Source organism: Ursus americanus, chromosome 8 (assembly GCF_024610735.1).
Source record: "Ursus americanus isolate L20-20 chromosome 8, mUrsAme1.1.p, whole genome shotgun sequence".
NCBI classification, from domain to species: Eukaryota; Metazoa; Chordata; class Mammalia; order Carnivora; family Ursidae; genus Ursus; species Ursus americanus.
This window is the reverse complement of record NC_142134.1, coordinates 76592842-76615709: the sequence shown is the minus strand read 5'-3', so window position 1 is coordinate 76615709 and position 22868 is coordinate 76592842. Positions and strand designations below refer to the sequence as shown.

Sequence of the window (22868 nt, the reverse complement as noted above, 5' to 3'; positions counted from 1 at the left end):
ATACTTCTGTGAAGTTGTTTAAATGCCTTTGGCTTTGTCTAACTTGCAAACATTTTAAGCTTAGGTGTAATGAATCTTTTAGTCTTTCCCTTTATAATTCATATTTGCATGTGGTTTAGGAACTCTTTTCCTATCCCCAAACCATAGAAATTATTAGAAGAAACTACGAGACTCAATTTAAAGTTTTCTTTTCACTTTAATTATTGGATCTGTGGTGAATTTATTTTTGTATATGATTTGACATAGGGACATAATTATATGTTTTTCCCATATGGTGAGCCAGTTTCCCCAGAACCACTTGATTAATCATCTGTCCTTTCCCCACGGATGCCACTTCTGTTGTTCACATGCCCATTCACTAGGTAGTCTTTGCTTGACTGGTGACCAGAATGGCCGAGAATAGAGCCCTAAGGATAAGAGCACTCAGAAATAGACTGACAAAGTATTTGTACCTCTAACGCTTGGGTTCTAGGGCCATCCTTCAACTCTTTGCTTGAACATCTCCCCTGGGCAGGTCTCCCTCCCTGCATCCTCCACACACATCCATTTCTGCCTGCTAATGCAATGGTGGCACGAGGGAGAGAATTAGCAAATCTGTTATTCTGTGTTGCATGATTTTAACTGGATGTGTATCTTGCTTGCCAGACTCTTAAGCCTCAATCACAGGGATTAGGTCTTTTCATCTTTATTCTCCAAATCTAGCATGGGCTAATGCTCATATGTCAAAAATCATTCCAGAAATTTTGTCCTAAGTTTATCCTAACTATGACTTCAGAAGGACTCGAAGGCTAATAGCGCATGAAATGAACAAAATTAAACTATATTTTGAATTCCTTTCTTTAATACTCAGCTACAGAGATATTATGACATTTAATTACATATTTGCTTTCATTTATTTTAGCACAGCTATAACTCAGGAAAGTGAATGTGCTCAGCTAGAAAGAATATTAGTATAGAAAAACGGATATACAAATATAATGCTAGTCATCTATGATACAGACCATTTTATAAAAAATATGTCTATGTGTATACACACACATACATGGCAATGGGCTAAGTTTGATAGTGGGGTAAAATTTGGTTCCTCTCTGGTCATTAGCACAGAAAATTTAACTGATTTCAGCTACAATGTGGTTACTCAAACACACACCCACACACCCACATCCTCTCCCACACACGTATACCCAAGTGGGGGAATTTTCCGTTAAGTAAATTTGGAAAAATTTAAAATTTTCTGGTACAGAACTTTAAAAAAACATCTCAAATAAGCTTCATCAAAATGTCTAATGTTGGCCTCACTGACAAGCACTCAGTGATAAGTGTTCAAATGGAAATACAGTAAGATAGATTATCTTATTTGTTGGGTACTTTTTCATTGTCTGTTTCTTCTACTTAATTCACCACTATAATTCCAGCGTCCTCAAGAGTGCCTCGCAATGAATGCATATGCATTCATAGCAAGGCTATGCTCATAGCAAGTGCTCATAGCAAGGTATTACTAAAGATGAGGAATATAGAAATTGAGCTAGAATGATAGTTACTTAGTCAACAAGAAACGTCTTGAATGCATAGATGCTATAATCAGATAAAGCTAAGATTTCACTACTCTGGCAACTAGGAATCAAGTGACACTTTTTCATTGAAAATGAAATACTAGTTGAAGAGGGATTAAACCCCTTTGGAATTTGGGCAAGCGAAACCCAAATCATTGAACTTTTTCAATTACAGATCCAATAAGCAGCTAGACACTGAATAGAATTCTGTCTGAAGATGTTGGTTCAGCCATGACTATATGACCATAAGATTTAGGCCAAGGAGACACAGGGTCCTCAATCATACAGTGGATTCAGAATACCTGTCCTGCCTTCTTTGCAGAACTGTTGTGAGAATCAAGTACAATTAAAATATGTATATTCCTATTCTTCAGTAATCTATTTATGAGCAATAAGTCCCTATTACAATCAACACAAAACCAGAGTCACTATGACAGGCATGGAGGTGGGCCACTTGGCCTTCCCTCGAAAGAGGAACTTGCTGATGAGTGAGTTATCCGATGGCCTCCCTCTGCAGCATCTTCTGGATCTCCCATAGCATCCGAAGGTCGTGTTTTCCCGGAAAGCCTTTGGGAATGACTTACATGACGTTGTATGTACTAAGACCTAGCCCTTTCTGCCTCGCGTGGGACTCTGTCCTCCATGAGCAGGCTTTGCTCTGGGTCATACCAGCAGGCTGGCCGGGACTCTCCCAGGGCTGCATCTCAGCTGGGTTGTTTTCTTACTCACATCTCCCTCCTTCTCGCTCTCCTCTCAGAGGGGCCGGACCACGTCACAGTCCAAAGGCTCTCCCTTTGGTAGGCTTTGGTAACATCTGAAGTCACTATGTAGATTGATTTCAACCAGAACTCACTCTCTCTCTTTTTTAAGACTTACTCCACTAAAGAGTTTTATTTATTTATGTATTTCAGTGCAGGTAAATCTGTATTTTCAAATGGTGTCTCTCCCTTTAATTTAGCTTTTCAACTTGCTGGTTACATTCCACAGGGAATGTACCTGGGAAGGTTTACTTGGATGGAGCCAGGCAAAGTGGGTAAAGATGAGGGCTCCCTTCTTACACTGAGTGAGACCACTAACCTCCTCGACCCTCTTATTCCTCATTTGTATTGTAAAATAGGAATAAAATAAAATCCTCCTAGCTTTAGGAGGGCACAGTATCAGGAAGCGTGCAATGTTCCTTCAAAGTAGCGCTAATCTGAGGATACTATCTCCTCCTTCGAAGGGAAGTCCACAATTGGAATTAAAAAATTACCTTCACTCAGACTTAGGCTTACTCCCTTACTACAAATCTGCTAATTGCATTTGTCTTAAAGCCACTCAAAAGAGTCCTGGAGACTGCACCCACGGCCCTTTCACCTTGGAGTAAAAGCATTTCTGATTTCTGTCTTACAGGTGATATTTGCAAACACTCTCCTTTTCTGCTACATTCCTTCCCTACAACTGAGTTTCCAGGATTACAAATAAAATAGAGCTTACGTTCAGCAATATCTTCAGCATAAGGAATCTCAAAAACATTGTACCTTCACAGGTCCTACCACTTCTGAAATGAAGGCAGGACCAGGTCCTTTATGATTCGGGCGTCTCACATAGATTTGTCCTGTGCTAGCTGTAAACATCCAAGCAAAGCTTCTTGTCACCTTTATTTCTTATCTGGAAGCGTGGTGACCACGTTTATAGTTTCCTCTTCAGAAAATATTTTGTAAAAGCCTGTTTTTATTTTTGCTTCTTATCAATATTTCTTCTGTGGTTTGAACTTGCAAAACCGAGATCGATTTTCCAATTTCCATCATAGAATGTTTTTCTTTTCTCGGGTCAAAGAAGTGATCCCTCAAAGCCACAGGATATCATCTTTTGAAATAAAGGCATGTATTGCATGGTGCACTGGGTGTTATACGCAACTAATGAATCATCGAACTTTACATGGAAAACCAGGGATGTACTGTATGGTGACTAACATAATATAATAAAAAATATTATTATAAAAAAATGAAATAAACGAAAAGTGGGTAGAGGTATTGGAGCCAGTGAACTGCAGAGAAAACAAAACCCTGACTACCAGGGTGAGAAGCACCTGCTGAAAGGGGGGGGCCGAGTCAGGTAGCATTGCTCCCTGTGGATTCCGGTTTTGTCTCTCCCATCAATTAGTACGATGGGAAAATACTTGTAGTGTTCGATGATGTCTTCCACTGAATTAAACTTCTGAAACACAGAAAAGAAAGTTAATGAAAATTTAAATATCTTTAGTGTCTATGGGTTAAAGTACAGAAGAAGATGCCACATTTTCCTTAGGGAAGAAGTTAACTCACTTAACATTTTGTTTTTGTTTGAATTGTGAAGGTGTGTCAGAAAGTGATTGAAAAAAAAGAAAAAGAAGTGGAAGCCAGCTTTCCAAGGATGAGGGATAAAAATGTTAGCACAGGAGAGTAAGGTGGCTGGGGAGACCAAAAGTGAGCAGCTCAAGGCTCGACCTTCACTGAGTGAGTTGGTGGGAAGGCCTGCAGTGAGATCGCCTCCCGGACGCCCCTGTGTTCCAGTGAGTCCTGGGGTAATCAGAAGGAACAGAGCCGGCCACAAGGTGCTGGCAGTTCTTAGCCAATGTCACTTCCTTCCCTGGGCTTCTTGTGAAATAATGAGGTGACAGCAGATCTTTACTTTTATGTTTCTGGAGATGCACAGATGAGGGGCTGTGGCAATTGAATGGACAGTGAGATCATTTCAAATTTAGGGAATCGGGACGTGCTTTGCTGAAGATGCAGACTTGAAATGTGCTATACCTTCTGGGTGTCTAGATAAAGGGACAAGAGGGTTGAAGGATTCTAAAAGCAGAGGAAGAAGCATGAACAAAGGCAGGTGTTGAAGACATGAGGGCCCCACAGTGGTTCCGATGAGCTGAGTTTGCATGTGTCCTCAAAGGAGATCCCAGAGGGTGAGTGGGAAGAGCTTGCTCGGCGTGCCTTGTACGCTTTGAGACAATGTGGTTCCTCCCCGGCTGCAGCCCTGTGAGGGGAGCAGGGCAGGGGTAGTGGCCTTACGGAAGAGCTGAGCAAAGTGCAGCTCAGAGACGTGTCCTGACCTGCTCGGAGGTCACAGAGCCGGGGGACCAGGACCAAGCACGCAACCGGGTTTTTCTGGACACAAGCAGTCTGCTCTTTCCCTTATACAACTTGGCTATGGCTTGTGACCCTGAGTTCCAACAGACCAGGGTAGAGATGACACAGCCTGAAGGGAGGGAGCCGCCGTGGGGAAGACTTTGTTGCTGTTCTGGTATCCTGCATCCCCACTCTGCCCAGTGCCTCCCAGCACAGACACGTCTGCAGGCCTTAGGGATATCCAGCAGGGAATGGGCTTGTCCCAGTGCCTGTCCTCACCGAGATCGCATTCTGGTGTAATCTAGTGTACTTCCTATACAAGGAGATAATTTCATTTAGGGATAATGTGCTCTGAAAATCATTAACTCAGAACTCAAGAACATCACCAGGCCACCCAGGGACCTTCCCTCGGGGCTGCATGTGGCTACTGGGAGGGAACTTCTTGTTCTGGGGTGGGGGGCACGAAGTTGAAATGCTAAAGACCTGTAACCGCGTGCCGGTCCCACCTTCCTGCTGCTGGAGGAGGGTGTGAAGAATAAAGAGGCACCACACTGGGGGAAGGACTCGGGAAGAGGCAGGGAACGACGAGTCTCCTGACAGGGACCAGTCCCTGGATCCACTCCATTGTGGACTGAGCCCACAAGCTTCCCCGTTGTTCCCCCCACAAGCTCATCTGACTTGGCTTCTGTCTTGTCACACTAACACAGTCCTGACTGAATCTGTGACTTGCCCCTCTGCACCTGTTACTGGATCTGGGTCAAGGAGATAACCTATCTGTCCACCCCTAATAGGTATACGATGAATACCATTCTACCTGATGGTAAGGTCAGGTGGTTTCCCGGTCGTGTCATGGGGAAAGCAAGTGTTGGGGTAGAGAACTCGTACTTGAAGGGTCTATGGGGACCAAGTACCTGAGTTTCAGACTAGGCTCTCCCACTCACTAGCTGTGTGACCTCGGGCAAATTTCTCACTCTCTGTTTCGGTTTCTCTATCTACCAACAGCCATGGTAAGTAATATCGGGACCGCCTCTGAGCGCCCTTGTGAGGAGGAATTGAATTGACACACATTCAGCATTTAGAAGACAGCTTGGTATACAGTGAGTGCTCCATAAATGTCCGTCATTACCATGACCTCATCCCTTTTGGGTGTGCCAAGAACACGAACAAAGAGCAATGAAATCGCTGGAGAAGTGTATAGATGATCATTGTACGGCTTTTTTGGGGGGCGGGTATTTCATTTCCAGTTATAAACTAAAAACAGAGTTTTCTTTCTCTGTTTTCATATTTGACAAAACTAAAAGTGAGTAATGAAAAGAAACTTCTCATGTGGAACTCTTCTGCGGAATTGGTTAACCCACGAGGACAGAGGAAAGCCTCTTCCCTGTTGCTCCTCTTTGGAGGGAAAACGCCTGCTTCGTCTTCTCATTCCTGTTGTCTTCAGGGTGGTCTTGAAATAATGAGTACAATGTTAATTGTTTTAATAACCTGCTGCATGGATGCCATGTTACATGAAATTCTGATTTTAATAAGTGGTAGGAAGCAAGCGAAGCAGGAGCAATAAATCATTACTGTCATTTCTTATTATGCCCTTCTAGTGATAGGCCCACCACTGATACGTTATTTCCCTAAAGAGACTTTTAAAAAATATTATAATGAACCTCTTATTTTCATATTAAATGATTTTTCCGGGAGGGCAGCAAATATCATCCTAATATTAGATCTTAAAATTTCTTTAAACCTTCTGTGTTTGCCCTATATGCCAACGGCAGGCAATGATTCGCTTGCCAGAAGAGTAAAGAAATCTGTTTGGGTGCACACATAGGAGTGAAAGAAGAAAAGAGAGAAACAGGCAGGGGACATGAGAAGCTGTGAGCACCTGGGTTCAGTGTTTGTCTCTACCAACTTGTCTTTAGAGTTTAATTTAGCAAGTAAATGTCTGTCGTAATTTTCAGTCACTTATTATAACCATTCGCAGGGCAAGGGAAGGTCTGATGATGGAAATTGCTCCTGTCTACGAGCTTTCACAGAAACGTTGACGCGCGTGTTTTCTGAACTCAGATGCAGGCTAATACCCGGTCACAGGTGAAGCTCTGTGGGTTGCTAATGGCAGGTGCTTCTCTTTCCAGGGCTGGTGTTCTAGCAGTTGCTAGGTATTTCCAGTCTCACCCCTGCTTAGGTGCATGCCTCGATGGGCACAGATGAGCAGGATAGGCCCTGGGCGGCAGGGACTTTGTGTCCCCAGAATGGAGCATGAAGTCTAGCATGGTGTGGGCATAAAATGAATGCTTGGCCAGTAACTGAGCAAATGGGTAGAGTCCCCAGGGATATGTCATGTCCCAATCCCAGGAATCTGTATTACTTTATATATCGAAAGAGTGGATAGTACGTCACATGACAGAAGATGGGGCAAGACCCTTAGGGTCTTTGTAGGAGGAGCGAATTCTGGGTTATCCCTAACAGCAAGGTACACGTGTACCTTTACCAGATCGAAGTACAGGGAGATTCCTTCAGAGAAGAGGAAGAGATTAGACGGAGGCAGAGATTGGGGTGATGTGGCCCATAAGCCATGGAGCCGAGGATTGCCCACTGCCACCAGAAGCTGAAAGGTCAAGGAAGCATCTTCCCTGTGTCTAGAAGCCCCGCAGACACTTCGATATCAGCTGTCTGGCTGCCAGAACCACAAGAGAAGACATTTCTGATGTTATAGGCCCCAGGGAATGAGGACACTGGGTCTTTCCTAAATCCGAATTCAGACAGGAGTTTCTGGCCACGTGGCTAACAGGATGACCCAAATACCTAAATATGCAGCAAAACGGGCCTTCCCAGGCTGATTCTTGCAGAAGTGGCTGGGTTTGCTCCCCTTCCGTGCTTGGGGAGGTGTTGGCGTGCTCGCCTTCCGGGGCCTCCTCCAGGCGTCCCCTGCCACCCCCACGTGCCGGGGAGAGCTGCACCTCACTTGTGCCCGGGGGCTCAAACCCAACGCAGGGGCTGGAATCATTTACGATGGAAATGCATACTCACTAAACACCTGCCTCTGGGTGTCCGAGTCTCTACGTGACTGTATTTACATCCCCTCTTCTGACACGTAATTACTCCCTTCAGAGAGGTGTCACTGCGTTGGATGTGTGGTTAAATTCTCAAGTTTGCAAGGCAGCCAAAAAGCCACACAAGACCAACCCTGTATCTCATTACCTTTCTCCTGCAGAGTCAAACTAAGACGCTAGTTCTTGATTGAAGCCGCAGATGAAGGAACAGCCCTAGCTGGCCCTCCGCGGAGCCTTACTGTATCGAATTCTCTCTCCCTTCTGTAAAGCTGGGAGCGTCTTCCCCCAGCAAGGTGGGGGCTCCCATGCCTGGTGATGGGCAGGGGGGAGCTGAGAGCAAGCTAGACTGTCCCAGCCTTGCACCAGCACCCGGCTTGCAAGGCAGGAAAGTGTGCAGTTGTAAAGTGTCATTTCTCACCCAGTGCCTGGTGCACAGTAAGCCTCACGAAAGTGTTAACTCTCCTTCACCCCATGTTCTGGATGGTTTTCTAGGAGGCTGGGGATTGTTTGCAATCCAAGACCATACGAGTATTTTTGCAGAATGCAAAATGAAGCCCAGCCTTGCCCTGTACCTGCTGAGACTGGGGTCTCGCTACTTAACATGTGTGTCTCAGTGTCACTATCTGTTAAATGGAAATATTGGTGGTACCGTTGTCGCCGGGTTGCTAGGAGGATGAAATCGATCAACTTAATTAGTAATTGTTAATTGCACAGGATAGGTCCTGTGCACAGCAAACATGGAAGTGTTAAATAAATATAGGAAAAAGGAGACTTGCTTGGGGGGGATAACGCACGGGAGGAGAAAACTCCGGAATAACCCAAAAAGGGTTTTCTTAAAATAGGCATTTGAATCCTTAAGGGGTCCTTGGTGATGATAATTAGAGCAGCTCACCTGGAAGCTGATGGTCTAATCTGGGTGATCACAGATGGCAAGTGCTTCCCTGCTGAGGCGGGCACCGCCTGACAATCTGATGAAATGCTATTCGGATGTCATCCCAGAGTAAGAGTCGCTGTCTCTTCTTCTATGAGCAGACCAAAGTGTGGCATGCATGGGAAAAGCTGTGACCTCTTTAGGTCTGTGTCCTCACTGGTAAAAGGGGTTCAGTAATGCATCCTTCCCAGAGGTTTTTTGAGGTCCAGGTAAGAAAGCAAATGACACAGCATCTCACAGAAGCCCGGCGTGTGTCAGGGCGCGTGATTTCCACTCCCTGTGTGTCCCCCGCATTTAAAAGTCATATACAGCTTTTTTTTAAGAACATGAGCAATTCTAGGAGCTGGAAGAAGCTAGAGAAGGATAAAGGGGGACTGAGCTGGAGCGTCCACTAACCATAGGCATCTAGTTAAGGGGAACTGTACCCCAGTTATTGCAACGACTCAGGAATAAGAATGAAAATATAATGACTCACATTTCCTGTGGGCTTGCCAGGTCCCAGGCTGGCTTGGAGTGTGTTGTGTTCATTAAGTCACTAGTCTTCATCCCAAAAGGGAGAATTGGCTACTTCTCTCTAGCTTTGCCGTCATCCTCTCTTAGTGTGGCTGTATTTAGCCGATTTCTGTACTAATCTATCTGTCCACTCACGCTTTCCTTTATGCCCAGACTCTTGCAAAGGCCAGTGCCGACCACAGCTCTCCAGCTACGTGCGATTCTCAGAAAGGGCTCTGGCTCAGACATTGGGTTTAAGCTGGAGTCTTCACGCGGCAGCTGCCGGGACTTTCGAGTATGTGCCTCCCCGATGCGCTTCCGTGGCCCTCGTCGTGTTCTTCATTCTAATCTCTATCAAAGAGCAGTGGATAATTGTGAGAAAGTTCTGGTTCCATGATGCCTTTGTTTTCTCAGTCCTCCGTCATGAAGTACCACAGATGGGGCTGGATGGGGGCGCCAGCCAACAGTCCTGGAGCCTGGCAGTCCAAGATCAAGGCGTCGCAGGGTTGTTCTATCTAAGGCCTCTCTTCTCGGTGTGTAGACGGCCGTCCTCGTGCTGTGACTTTACGTCTGTGCATGTCTGTGTCCTAATCTCCTCTTCTTACAGAGACACTATACTGTTCCAGGGCCCACACACGTGACCTCATTTTACCTTAATCTCCTCTTTAAAGACCCCAGCTCCCAATACAGTCCTATTTGGAGGTACTAGGTGTTAGGGCTTCAACATAGGAATTCGGGAGCAGTGGGGGGGACACAATTCAGCCCATAATACAGACCAACAGATACAATTGAGGTCTGGAGACGCTAAATGAGAATTACTGAATTAGAGAAGTCCAGACAAGAAAAGAATATTACATTTCAAGAAACTAAAGCCCAGAGATGTTAAGCGACTGGCCTGAGCTCACATACTCAGTAAACGGTGACACAGAACTTGACCCCTACCCTTCCCTTCCAACCTCCCTTCCTACTTCCTTTCAAGAAGAGTTGAAAGAGTAGCTTCTCCTCACCCTCTCACTTACCACTCGTGTGTCTCTAGCCATTTACATACCCTTCTGAGCCTCAGTTTCCCTACATCTAAGGTTGGAGCCATTGTTATGTCAGGGAGTTGTTGAGGGTTCACGTGAGCTGATGCAGAGAGACCAGGCCTACCACAAGCACATTCAGCGAAAATCAATCTCCGTCCTCCTTTGTCTTTATGCAGCTAGTCCCAAGTGCCTTAACTGATGGATTCTCCCACTAGCCACCTGTGAGCAGATCTGTACTGAGGACGGGCTTGCTCAACATGGCCCTGAGCGCTGTGACTGAGTTCATATTCAGTTTGCAGACACAAACCTAAGGGTTCCTGATGCCAGCAGGTGTGGAGGAGTGCCGGCCGTGGGAGTTGGTGTGGGGGCGGGGAAGGAATGGGGTGTTAACGTTAACTTGGGCTTCAGGGGAGACCTCCCGGGAGGCAGATCTGAGATGTGTCCTGCGGAGTGACTTCCCTTGAATGGACAGAGCTTCGTGGAGAGTGCACAGAATGGTCAGGATTGGCTGGAGCCCACAGGCTGAAGTGTAAGCTGGGCGGGGATGCCTGTAGAAGGGGCTGGAAGGGAATTAGTCCCACCTCCAGGGCGGCACACTTTTCTCCTCCCCCCAGCAGTCATGGGGATATGATGGATGACTTGGCCAGCATCCCTCCTTCCCCCAACATCTCCCCTTGTTGTCTTTGGTCTGGAAAAGGGAAGCTGTCTGGTTATACGCACCTCATCTCCCCTCAGTCCTGTCCCCAGGGCAAACTGCTGATTCTTCTCCAGGAAACGGATTTTCACATTGTAGACTTTGTTCCCATGAAACACCACCAGCACGTAGGGTTCTGCTCTGGATTTTGTGGAGCAGTCTCGGACCAAGAAAGTGCCGTCCTGAAACAGAAGGAAGAATGGTCTTCTCTCAGGCATGCCAGCACCCCGGCCCTGAGAATGTCAGCCGTAGTGACACTTGTGTATACCCCATTCCCATATGGCTTGCTTTTTTTTTTTTAAAGATTTTATTTGACAGAGTGAGAGAGCGAGAGAGAGCGAGCACGCACAAGCAGGGAGAGCAGCAGAGGCCAAGGGAGAAGCAGGCTCCCTCTGAGCAAGGAGCCCGATGTAGGACTCGATCCCAGGACCCTGTGATCGTGACCTGAGCCGAAGGCAGACGCGTAATCGACTGAGCCACCTAGGGGTCCCACTCACATGGCTTGCTTTTTGGCAAACCAGTTCTTCGTGCAATTTAATTCAGCAAGTATTTGAGGATCAGCATGGATAAGGGTTCTTGTTACTTTCTGAAAAGTGTACCAGATCAGATCAGGACATCTCCCTCTTCCAGATCTTCCAGCATTCCCCACTGGCCTCAGTGTCCTGCCTACAACCTTCGCATGACGCTCCACCCTGTCTTGGGGTTTTGTTTCCCGCATCCTGGCTCCAGACAAGCCACTGTTCCCCAGAGGCACTGTCTTGCTTTTGGGCTCTCAGCTTTCGGATAGGCCCCCTCATCTGCGGGGAGTAGCCCCCCACCTCCCCTCCCGGGGGTGCTTCCTTCATCTGCCCGTGTTCGCGCATATCCTGTTCTGCCTGATGCTCGGGTGTTATGCTAGAGACAGTGGGAGCCACTGCAGGCTTTAGCAGGAGAGGCTTTTAGCATAATACACGGGGACTCTGATTGGGGAGATGTTAATATAGGGCTAGGGTCCCCTCCAAAGACATGGGGCTTCAATCATTGACAGCAGCATGCGCAGACATGGGAGGGAGGGGCTGACATAGCCTCCAACGAGGGAGAGGCAGGTGCAGGGGGAGAAAGAGGAGACAGAAGAGAGATTAAGAAGGAAACCCAGAAGCTTCAGTGTGAAGGGAGCCAAGGGAGCAGATGGAGGGTTTCCAGAAGAAGGTCAAGGCTTGAGGGCTGGTGAGAGGCAGACTGCACGGACCAGGCCCACCCCGGGGAATAGCTCAGGCTGGAGGTCTGGTCGTAAACGGCTAGGAAATCGTGTGATTCTCCTATACAGAAGCATAGCAGCAAGGCTGGTTTCGTGGCTACATTGTATCTTTTATATGATGAAAAACACTGAAAAATCTGTAACTATAATTGCATAGACTCTTGTGTAGATGGTTATAAATGATCTATTAGAATAGAACTAATTAGATGAGTGCAGGACTTACTATTTTTTATAGATCGATATTATATATAATAATTTATGTTTATAATTGTTACATAGAATATCTCCATATAGGCTTTATTTTCTATCTGTATATAACTATTATGCATAACTAACATTTATAGTTATAGATACAGATAATAACGGTTATACTTATAATAATACTACAAATGTATTAAGTTTGTAAATAATGCTAAGAAACTGTAGTGACGGGATAAGTCTGGTAGCTAAGGTTTACTGAGACTTGCTCTCTAGATGCTAAGCATTTTAGAGGCGCCTGGGTGGCTCAGTCGGTTAAGCGTCTGCCTTCGGCTCAGGTCATGATCTCAGGGTCCTGGGATCGAGTCCCGCATCGGGCTCCCTGCTGAATAGGGAGTCTGCTTCTCCCTCCCCCTCTGCCCCTCCCTCCTGCGTGTGCTCTCCTCTCTCAAATAAATAAATACAATCTTTAAAAAAAAAGATGCTAAGCATTTTACACACATTATTTCATCATGTGATGTTTACATGAAATTTGAGAAGTTATTTTATGCCCATTTTACAGGTAAGGGAAGTAGAGTCTAATTGCTTAAGCGAATCCACTAATGCATCATGGCCTAAAAGTCAAGCCCAAGTTCTTGCCCTTTAAAGGTACCAGCCTCTGAATACATTAAGTGGGATTGAGGAATTTTCTGGAACTCGTTCTACCTAAAACATTCAGCCTTAATTGAAGCCTTAAGATTCAAGCACAGAACATTGCCCAAGATCAGAAAGGGAGAGGACGCCAAGACATGGAACCAATTTTTGGATTTATCATCTTAACCTCTGCAGTGAGTTTGTCACCATGAATCTGGGCAATCCTGCAATTTAAATGAAATTATCTTTCATTAATTGGAAACATGTTTTGACAAAACTGAGGCAAAAAGAATAGGAAAAAATGAAGTCATGCCACTGAGATGCTGTTTTCTCAGTGCTTTGTGGGAGGAGGCAGAAACAGGCACACGGCACTGGGGAGCGGGGGGGAGGGGCCTTGACTGAGTGCCCAAATGCTGCTGGAGGGACATTATGTGATGTATACATTGCTCTTCTAGCACCTTCCACACAGTGGCTGCTGGAGGCAGGCCTGCTAAAGTAATTTTTCTGTTGGCGAACAGGCTCAGAGAGTGCTGTGGCTCATTGGGTACTGAGTAGCCAGGAGCAGGAGGCAAGGTTGGAGCTGGCGCCCTGTTCCCCTGTCTAGCCAGCAGAGGTCAGCTCAGGTGGGATTCCCTGGCGAGGGGGCGGGGAGGGCCCTGCAGGCAAGGCCCCTACGGCTCCCCGCTGGAAAGTGAACTGTGATGGCTACGAGAGGCAGCTGTGGTGTGGTGAAAAGAGCACTGATCTTGAATATAGGCTCTGCCACTTCTTCCACTTTACAACTGAGACCTTGATTTAGCCTCAGGTTCCTCATCTAGAAAATGAGATCGTTCCTTCCATTGACTTCTAGGATGGTCAAGACACTTTGTGAGCAACTGTGTTGATTTCCTACAGCTGCCAGAACAAACCACCATGAACTCCGTGGACTAACACACGGATTTATCCTCCTACGGGTCTGGAGGCTGAGTTCTGATAAGGGTTTGACCGGGCTAAAATCAAGGGGTCACAGGGCTGGGTTCCTTCTGGAGGCCCGCGGCAAGGATGCATTTCTTTGCCTTGTTTGGCTTCCAGAGGCCTCCAGGGGTCCTTGACTTATAGCCCCCACATCTGGGTGACATTCCTGCCTTCCTTTTATAAGAGTTCTTGTGATTACATTGAATCCACTCAGATAATACAAGATACTGTCTCCATCTCAAGATTCCTAATTTAATCACACATGCAAAGCCCTTTATCGGACTAAGGTGGCCTATTCACAAGGTCTGGGGATGAGGATGTGGGTTTCTTGTCAGGGGGTATTATTCAATTTACCCTAGAAACTCACATGTAATTTTATCTTATTTAATTTTACAACATCAGTTCCAAGGGCTACATTTATTTTAATTTATTAGGGACCTATCATTTATTCACCCATTTACTAATTAACTCATCCATTTTTGTATGTCCTCATTCAATAATAAACATTGCACTGGTTAGTTGAGGAGAGGTTTTGATGCTCCAACAGTCTTTAGAACCTTTCTCTCACTTGTGAGCGATTTCTCACAGCGTAGTAGAGCTCTCTGCTCGTAGTAGAATCGTTATTTAATAGCTATTTGCTGTTTGTGATGGTGGTTTTAGTAGTCATTTGATCTGATCCCAAGTATTTCAATTCTTTTCTCCTTTCTGTCAAATGGTAGATTTGTCCTTCCCCACCCCTTCGGAAGTTAGGCCTGGCCACGTGAATCACTTTGGCCAATGAAATGTGAGGAGAAATGAGAGTTACTTTGGAGAGGATGTGGTAAGAGCCAGTGCGTGATTGGTGTGAGCACACACGGAGACACAGTCTCTACCATCCTAGGTCTAAGGACCCAAACCTTTCTAGCCCATAGAGCGCAAGCAAGAAGGTTTTGCTATGCTAAGCAACTGAGATCTTGGGGTAGTTACTACAGAAACCTATCATATTCTGACTATGACAGCATTCAGGATCCCCACACCTTTCCTGAAGACAGGAGACATAAAGACCCGCCTGTACTTTGGGCAGACCCTTAGCAATGGGATGAACTTGGAAGAAAGCAGAAGGAAGGCATCCTCCATGGTGACCTCCATTCAGACCCCAGCTTCCACATCTGGTCTCCAAAATAGTTCCTTAGGGTCGATTTTACTGCTTTCATTTAATCATTAAAGAAACCTAAACTTAAAGATATTTTTAAAAATTCAATTAGCCAACATATAGTAAGTTTCAGATGTAGTGTTCAATAATTCATCAGTTGCGTATAACACCCAGTGCTCATCACATCACGTGCCCTCCTTAAAGATATTTTGGAAGAAGAGCAAGTCAAGTGACACAGCCAAGTTCCCCTTTTAATGACAACCTCCCGAGCACCGAGAGATACAGGCTGGGGCATCAAAGCACACTGCTTGGTACGTGCTGGGTCCTGTGGGCAGGAAACCGTAAGACAGCTGCAGACGGGGCAAAGTGGGCCCTCTAGAAGGTGTTACCTTGTTCTCCTTCCTTAATGCCTCTTCCACTGCCTGGCGACTGTGTTCTCCGATGTACCAGTCATTCTGTTGGACACCCTGCGGCGCGGGTAAATGATGAATATTTTAGGGTCAAAAAGAAGTACTAATTTTAATCAATTAATTAACTAAAGCGTGTTTTTGTTCCACTAGGGTCCAACCACAGTTGGATTTATAGTGAATACGCAGTACAAAAATTCCATCCCTGGATCTGGAAACGGACACAGGACAAGTCACTAACTGCAGTTTAGGGATTATAGGAAACTGTCACGACAGAGTCTGTCTGTCATTGAAAGTAACCAGAGGTTTCACTCCCATCTATTGAGAAAGGCCCTTTGGCACCATGCTCAACATGGGTAATAAGCCCTTTTTCTACCAGTGCTTTCTGAATCTGCACCTGCTGAAGCTAAGGTGGGAGGTGTATTGTTTGCAAAGCCAGTGTGGCCCCAGTCCTTGTAAATAGGGGGGGGTGTGCAGATCAAGAACATCTTTATAGCACTGTGTGAAGTCCCATGTGGTGGAATTGGAATTCGAACCCTGGTCCGCCTGGCTTTCTCCCTGTCCCATGATACCCTATTATACCAATGATCTATTTTGATGATAAAATCCACCGTAACAGAAGAAAGGGCAGTCAGGGAGATGTACCGTGAATCTACAATTCCTTTACTGGATTCCAAGGGTGCTAACATTAAACAATAACCTGTGTGAGTCCAACCTCTCCAAGGCCATTCTTCATTCATTGTCCAGTCCACCCCCGTAATAATCCTGTGAGGCAGGCACGTCAGGACAGTGCAGGCTCAGGGAGTCAGCATCTGTCACATGGCTGGCAAGAGCTCAGTATGGGACAGCAGGTCTTCGTTCTCTCCGTCTGCGGCTCTGGTCCTCCCAGTGCACACCTGATGCTTCCAGCAGTGGGTACACCCCCAAGCATGTGTGAGCGCCATTGGGAGACGCATGAGCTAACTCCAGCCTACGTTTGCAGCCTCACTGGCTGCCACCCTCCAGTCTGAGGACGTGGGTCCGGCCAGCCAGATGTCCTTGCTGTTCTCTGGACATGCATAGATAGCTTCAGGGCTTGGCGTGAGGCAGCCCTGCTGCCTAGAAACCCCCTCACACCTCACCCTTTCCTCCCGCCTGGCTCTGCCATTCTCTTTCATCTAGTCGGGGTTCAAAGTCATCTCTTATTTAAGACCCCCTTTGAATAAATTCCTCTGCCTAGTCCCTACCCCCTTGGGAAGGTCCAGAGGCAGGACCAGCTCTGCTCTACTCCTGCAAAGCCATGTAACAGGTTCCAGAAACAAAGGAGCCTCAGAGCCCCATCCCCCTCAGAAGTCGGAGCTCTCAGAGCTCAGGGTGGTCTGCTGCTTCTGGACGGTCTCTCAGATAGTCCAGGGGCTTGGCAGGGCTGAGTCATGGCGCATTTCAGCTATTCTGACTTTATTTACTTGTTCAAACTGGAAGACACTTAGAGATTTTATAGTCCTGTGTTTCTCCAGGTGTGGTCATGAGTGCCGGCAGGTGAGTTTAGGTGGTACTCAGACACAGCATTAAATAACTCTGAATTACCTGGGGGAGAAAGAGCCCCCTTTCAGTTCTCTGTCTAGCCCTTTGAATAATTCAAGAGCAATGTTTCATTTTTGTTCTAGTATGTCCTTACTATCTCTCTGGCATGTCTAATCTCTCCTGCAACAGAAGAATAGTCCTTATGCTTACAGCCATTAGTGAGTGGTGGGATCTTGCTACAATTTAATGGCCTTGCTTTGTTTGAGTTAAAGTGACTTAAAAAGGTTTGAGTTAAAGTGACTTAAAAAGTGACTTAAAAAGACTAAAAAAAATATATGACACTGAGTACATTCTCCTGGTTTTGCAACCCTCACCACTGTCCATCTCCAAAACTTTGTCATCATGCCAAACTGAAATTGTAGACACGTGAAACAGATCCCCGTTCCCCATTTCCCAGACCCTGGCCACCACCATTCTACTCTGTCTCTAGGAATTTGCCAGTTCTACTCTCATGTAATCGGAATCATGGATTTGTCCTTTTGTGTTTGGCTTATTTCACTTAGCAAAATGTTTTCATCAAGTTTCATCAGTGTTGTGGCATGTATGAGGATTTCATTTTTTTTGGAGCCAAGGAAAAGCTATCTGTCTGTCTGTCTGTCTATGTATCTATGTATCTATGTATGTACGTATCTATCTATCTATCTATCTATCTATCTATCTATCTATCTATCTATCTATCTCATGGGCATTTGGGTTGTTTCCACCAGCCTTGGCATTCTTGTGAAAAACGCTGCTATGAACATGGGTGTACAAATACCCGTATGAGTGCCTGCCTTTGGTTCTTTGGGGCACATATACTCAGAAGTGGATTGTTGCAAATAGTTTGAAGGTTATTTCCTATCTATGGCACGTAGTACTGGTTTTCTCTTTAGAACAGTGATACGAAGTGAAAAAAAAAGAGTCAGAATATTAATAAGTAAACATTATTATTGATAGTACAAGGGTAGGTCACACATCATAAGGTGCACTGAAATTGTTGACATCAGGGAACTGCTGATTTAGTGTGAGCCTCTCCCATGCCTGTGAGGGATCCAGGTTCTAGGAGGGGCCTGATTTTGGAGAGACACCTGGTTAAAACTCAGGAATTTCAGTGCTCATGAGGGAGATGACAGAGGGAAAGGAAGCAGGGTACATAAAAAGGGACAATAATAGAAGTACGTGCAAAAGTTTCCCAAAGTCTAACTTAAGACTATGAGACGTCTTTTAGAATTAAGGTAGACATTAATATAAGGACAGCAAAAGACCTTTAGGCTACTGCAGGGATTATAGGACTGGACCAGAGGTATCTTATATGTTCTGCTTCTGCTTAAAACCCTTTGCAAGTTCCATAGCAGGACCCCAAGCATATGAGGGTATGGAATGGAGACCCAGAAGGAGCATATTCCTCTCTGCCTTATAGTGAAAGACTTTAATAAGCAATGTTATAACGTAATGGAGAGAAGGGCATGGAAACTACAAAGAAAGTTTTGACACCCACCCTCCCCCATAGAAAATGTAAGTGCAACATGGTCCAAGAAGATCATTGGGATGGGGAATATTTTAGAAAGAGACCAGGAAATAGATGAAGGGCAAATAAGAGTACATCTGTTACCCGTTAACATCTCTCCCTGCTCTACGTCTCCTCTGGGAGACCATATCCTCTAGCACATTGTGTGGCATATAATAAGTGCTCAGTAAAATATTTGTTGGACTGTTCAAATGAAATGAGTATGTGATAGGTGGATCTTTTATTGGCAAAATAATTGCAATATATAAATCCTTGTTGGCTTTAAAGATTATTGAACAGCTAGTGAATATAAAACACAGGCCTTGATCTCAATTTTTTTTTTGATTAATTAAAGCCAGTTGGAGAATTTGAGAATATGCAAATTAAAGACTGGTAAAAGAGCTATATAAAATATAGCAAAACACTGTAAACAATATTAAAAACCAGTAATATGTAGCCAGAAGGGGAAAAAAAAAATAAAGCCCATCACGATGATCTCCTCCTAGGCATTGTTCAGTAACGCTCTCTGTAGATGCTAACTTCATCTAGACACTGAAGAGAAGCATTTGTTTTACCTTTTCATCAGACCTCGTGGGGAAAGGCTTTCTCCAGCTTGTGTTTTTATAGTGCAGTACATTTTCCTGAGGGCTGAAGCGGGCCGGAGACTGACATCTTTGGGGAGGATGAAACTGCATTGTTTCTTTATGATCTGGGGAAAAGGAAATTCACATATAAATATGATTTTGTTGCTGTCTCAGATTACCTCCCTCCGACGAGGAGCTGGAACTCATTGCTCCTTCCTGTGTCTGGGACAGCCTCCTTGGTCCACACTGCTGTCATCTCATTCTGGACAGCAGTCTCCTCTGGATTTTTCTCTTTCTTCAGCTTTTGCCTCTTTCTCTCTAGGGCGTCTGGAATAATCTTAACAAGATATAATTCTGACTTTCTATTCCACCTGGTAAAAATCCTTCCATGATTTCTTTTACACCTGAAAGAAAATCCAAATGTTTTACTTCTGTCAATAAGGCCTGGAATAATCTTATCTATCTATCCATCCATCCCACATGGTCTACTCTGTTCTGGTCATAATGAACTCTGTTCAGTTTCTTAAGCCAAGCTTGTTCTCAACTTAGAAAACATTACTTTTTTAACTTGAAAGAATAACTTTTTGTTTTAATGGAATATCACTTTTTTAACCTAAAGGAATGACTAGCAGATAAATTATGGTTATTCGGACTTGAGTAGTTGGCTGATATTTTATTAAAAATGAACAAAGTAAGCCTGTCACTTTGCGGAAAACAACTGGCAGTACTTGTTGCCAATTATAAAATTAGATTTTTCTAGTGCAAACTGGAATTTGGAAAAACTTGTATCTACCACCATTACATAATAGCACACTTTTCTGATGAAACTGGTGGTGTTATTTGCAAATGTAATTAAAAAAATATTATAAAATGTGTTAACATTGGAAAGATCTGCTCAGGTCTGTGACTAATATTCCAAGTGACCAATGCACGATGTTACAAAACCATGCCTGGTTCTTTAAAAGAGCAAGATAGACAATGGACTTTAAAGTAACAGAATACACAGAATGTACTGTATGGTGACTAACAAGATATAATAATAAAAAAAATTAAAAAAAGTAACAGAATACAAAAAGTTCATTGAAGGGGTTTAATGTTTACAAGGAACCTAAATTTTAAGATACTACCATTTGTCAAGTTTGGACATGGTGTTTTCTCTTTATATTCAATGAAAATAGCAGATTTCTACCGCATGTCATTCTAATAAACACTAATAAAGGATGAAATCAAGGCCACAAGGAAGGACTGAAGTGTTAGGAGAAATACTAAGCAAAGATATTTGTAAATATGTTAGTAATCTTAAGTAAGGATTAACTGTATAAAAATCATAAAGCCTTGAGACTATGAAGACAGTATCAACGTAGAATACTGGACAGTGATAACAACATGGAAGAAAGGTGATTAGTATGAAGGCAGAATTATAAGCTATACAGTCTTAATTCAGTCTAAAAAATATAACTAAAATTATGGTGCTAGTTAGTAGCTGAACAAGAACTTTGAAAGAGTGGGGTACTTTTGACAGTACACTTTGAAACACAATACTAATAGCAAATATTTACATGTCAGTTCCTGTAGCATTTAGGTTATATGTTTTTATTCTGCTTCTTGTCATCAAAAAGCTGAATTTTTCTCTAAATTTACTAAGAAGAACGGAGTACTCCTGAAACATTTTACGTTCTATTTTAATGGTTCCAAGGATTGTGGCTTTTAATGTGGAGCCTAAGAATGTTTGTTATGTGTACCTAAATGTTTGTTGAAAAATGTTGGATAGCTTAAAATTTAAATCACATTCATCATAGTAAGTTAATTTCACCTACCAGTTTGTGACCTTAAAAATAGGAATTACGATAAAGACGTCTCTGATTGTCAAATTTTATAAGTAAAGGAGCTTAATTTTCAAACAGTGCCGAATCCCTGCCATCAGAATTAGGGCATTCTGAGTTTCTTAGTTATGTGCAAATATAATGACACCTAAGTATAATGACAAAGTTATCACTAATGGGTTGGAGACTATATACTAGGCAAGTCCTAACCAAAAGAAAGCTAGGAGAGCTCTTATAGTATTTCTTTCTTTCTTTTTTTTTAAATAGATTTTATTTATTTATTTGACAGAGAGAGAGACAGCCAGCGAGAGAGGGAACACAAGCAGGGGGAGTGGGAGAGCAAGAAGCAGGCTCCCAGTGGAGGAGCCCGATGTGGGACCTGATCCCAGGATCCCGGGATCACGCCCTGGGCCAAAGGCAGACGCTTAACGACTGAGCCACCCAGACGCCCCTCTTATAGTATTTCTAAAAATACTTTAAAAACTTTAAATTATAGTGAAACAGTACATAGAGACTTACTACTGAAATGGCCATCGCTATCTTTTCAACATGGATTGACACTGTAAGAGTGTACTTGAGAAAAGAAAATAACCATTATCAGTATATTCGATTACGTGGTTTGTGTAGTTTACATCATAGCGTTCAGTGATTATGAATTTTTCATTATATTGTGGCAACTGATTTATTATATTTCAACTCTCAGTGCCTTGCTTGAATATTTAAAAAGTCCGACTTGAAAAAGAGCATTTGGAAACAGGTATGTGCATTGGCAGTCTGTGCAGAGACTGAGTTAAATAGAACAAAACAGCAAATAGAACACCTTCGCTGTGCTGCTTTCCCCCGAAGGCCCTTTGGATCTTTGTTTAATGAGTGAATGAAATTCTGAGCATATAATCCGTTGCAAATATTTAACTGATTTTGTTCTAGAATAATGGCAGCTAATCTTTGGAAATTTTATATATATATTACATATTATAATATTAAGTATATATTATATGTTTTATATATACACGCGTATATGTATACAGATACACATATATACATATATAAATATATTTATATTTACATATATAAATATATATAAATGAAATAGGACTCCCCTCCCCATGAAATAGGACTGTCCTACTTGGAGAACAGAGGGTCACATTAATGAAGAGATTGACACGGAGTAAGTAGAAGAACACCATGGGGAGGACTGTGTAGGTGGTCAATAAAATTTGAGGCAGGGTAGCGTAATAAAAAAGGCATGGGTTGTAGAATCATATTGATATCAGTAATTACTAATATTTCAAAATTCTTCTGTATATAAAGCTGTTAGCCTGGTGTTTGACCTGTACTGATCACTCAGAAAACATACTGTTTATGTTGTTAATATTATAAGAGAAACACAGTTTTAGGCTTTTCTTTTGTAAATTATATAAAAGCATTTTATTTTAAGTAGGTATCCATACATATTTATTGGCAAATTTTAATTTACTCTTACATGCAATTTAAAAAGTAATTTTATAAGATAAGAGCCATATCTTTTAAAGAATATTTATAAAATACTGATAGAAAAAGAAAACATCAGAAAACAAAAATTTAAAACAAAAAAGAACACAGGTCATCCACAGTCCCAAGCTTAGAGAATAATGTTGTTATAATTTTGGAGTAGAGCTAAACCTTTCTGGACCCTCTTCCAATATATCAAAACAATTTTTTTTTTTGTCTTGCTATCCATTTGCTTAGACTCTGATGTGGTGATGAAACATGTATTTGGTTGTAGTCAGCTTCTAACAGCAGCTCCTAAAGCCTTTGGAATATCCTAAGTGATAAGAATGATACAGGTACTTTAATATGTATAACAGACCCCTTTCAACCACACCTGAGTCTATGTTAGTGAGGTGACTTTCTGAAAGTGCCTAAGGATGGGGCCTGGTTGACAGGTGAACCAGCCTTGGGACTGGAGGGTTGGAAATTTTAGTCCACCTCCTTGACCTAGGGAAGGGGAGAGGGGCTGGAGATTGAATCAGTCACCAATGGT

General features: G+C 43.6%; 1 protein-coding gene across 2 annotated transcripts in view; it reads right to left on the bottom strand.

Moving 5' to 3' along the window:
* Positions 1–215: 215 nt before the first annotated feature.
* The window catches only part of CLNK (cytokine dependent hematopoietic cell linker), a 198068-nt gene continuing 175415 nt past the window's right edge, over positions 216–22868 (bottom strand). For both annotated transcript variants that reach the window (XM_045771339.2, XM_045771340.2), the window contains exons 16-19: positions 19014–19147; positions 15372–15449; positions 10855–11010; positions 216–3752 (exon numbers count right to left, since the gene is read on the bottom strand). In XM_045771339.2, coding sequence (XP_045627295.2) covers positions 3606–3752; positions 10855–11010; positions 15372–15449; positions 19014–19147 — 515 coding nt within the window. In that variant the 3' untranslated portion in view covers positions 216–3605. The remainder of the gene's footprint in view (positions 3753–10854; positions 11011–15371; positions 15450–19013; positions 19148–22868) is intronic.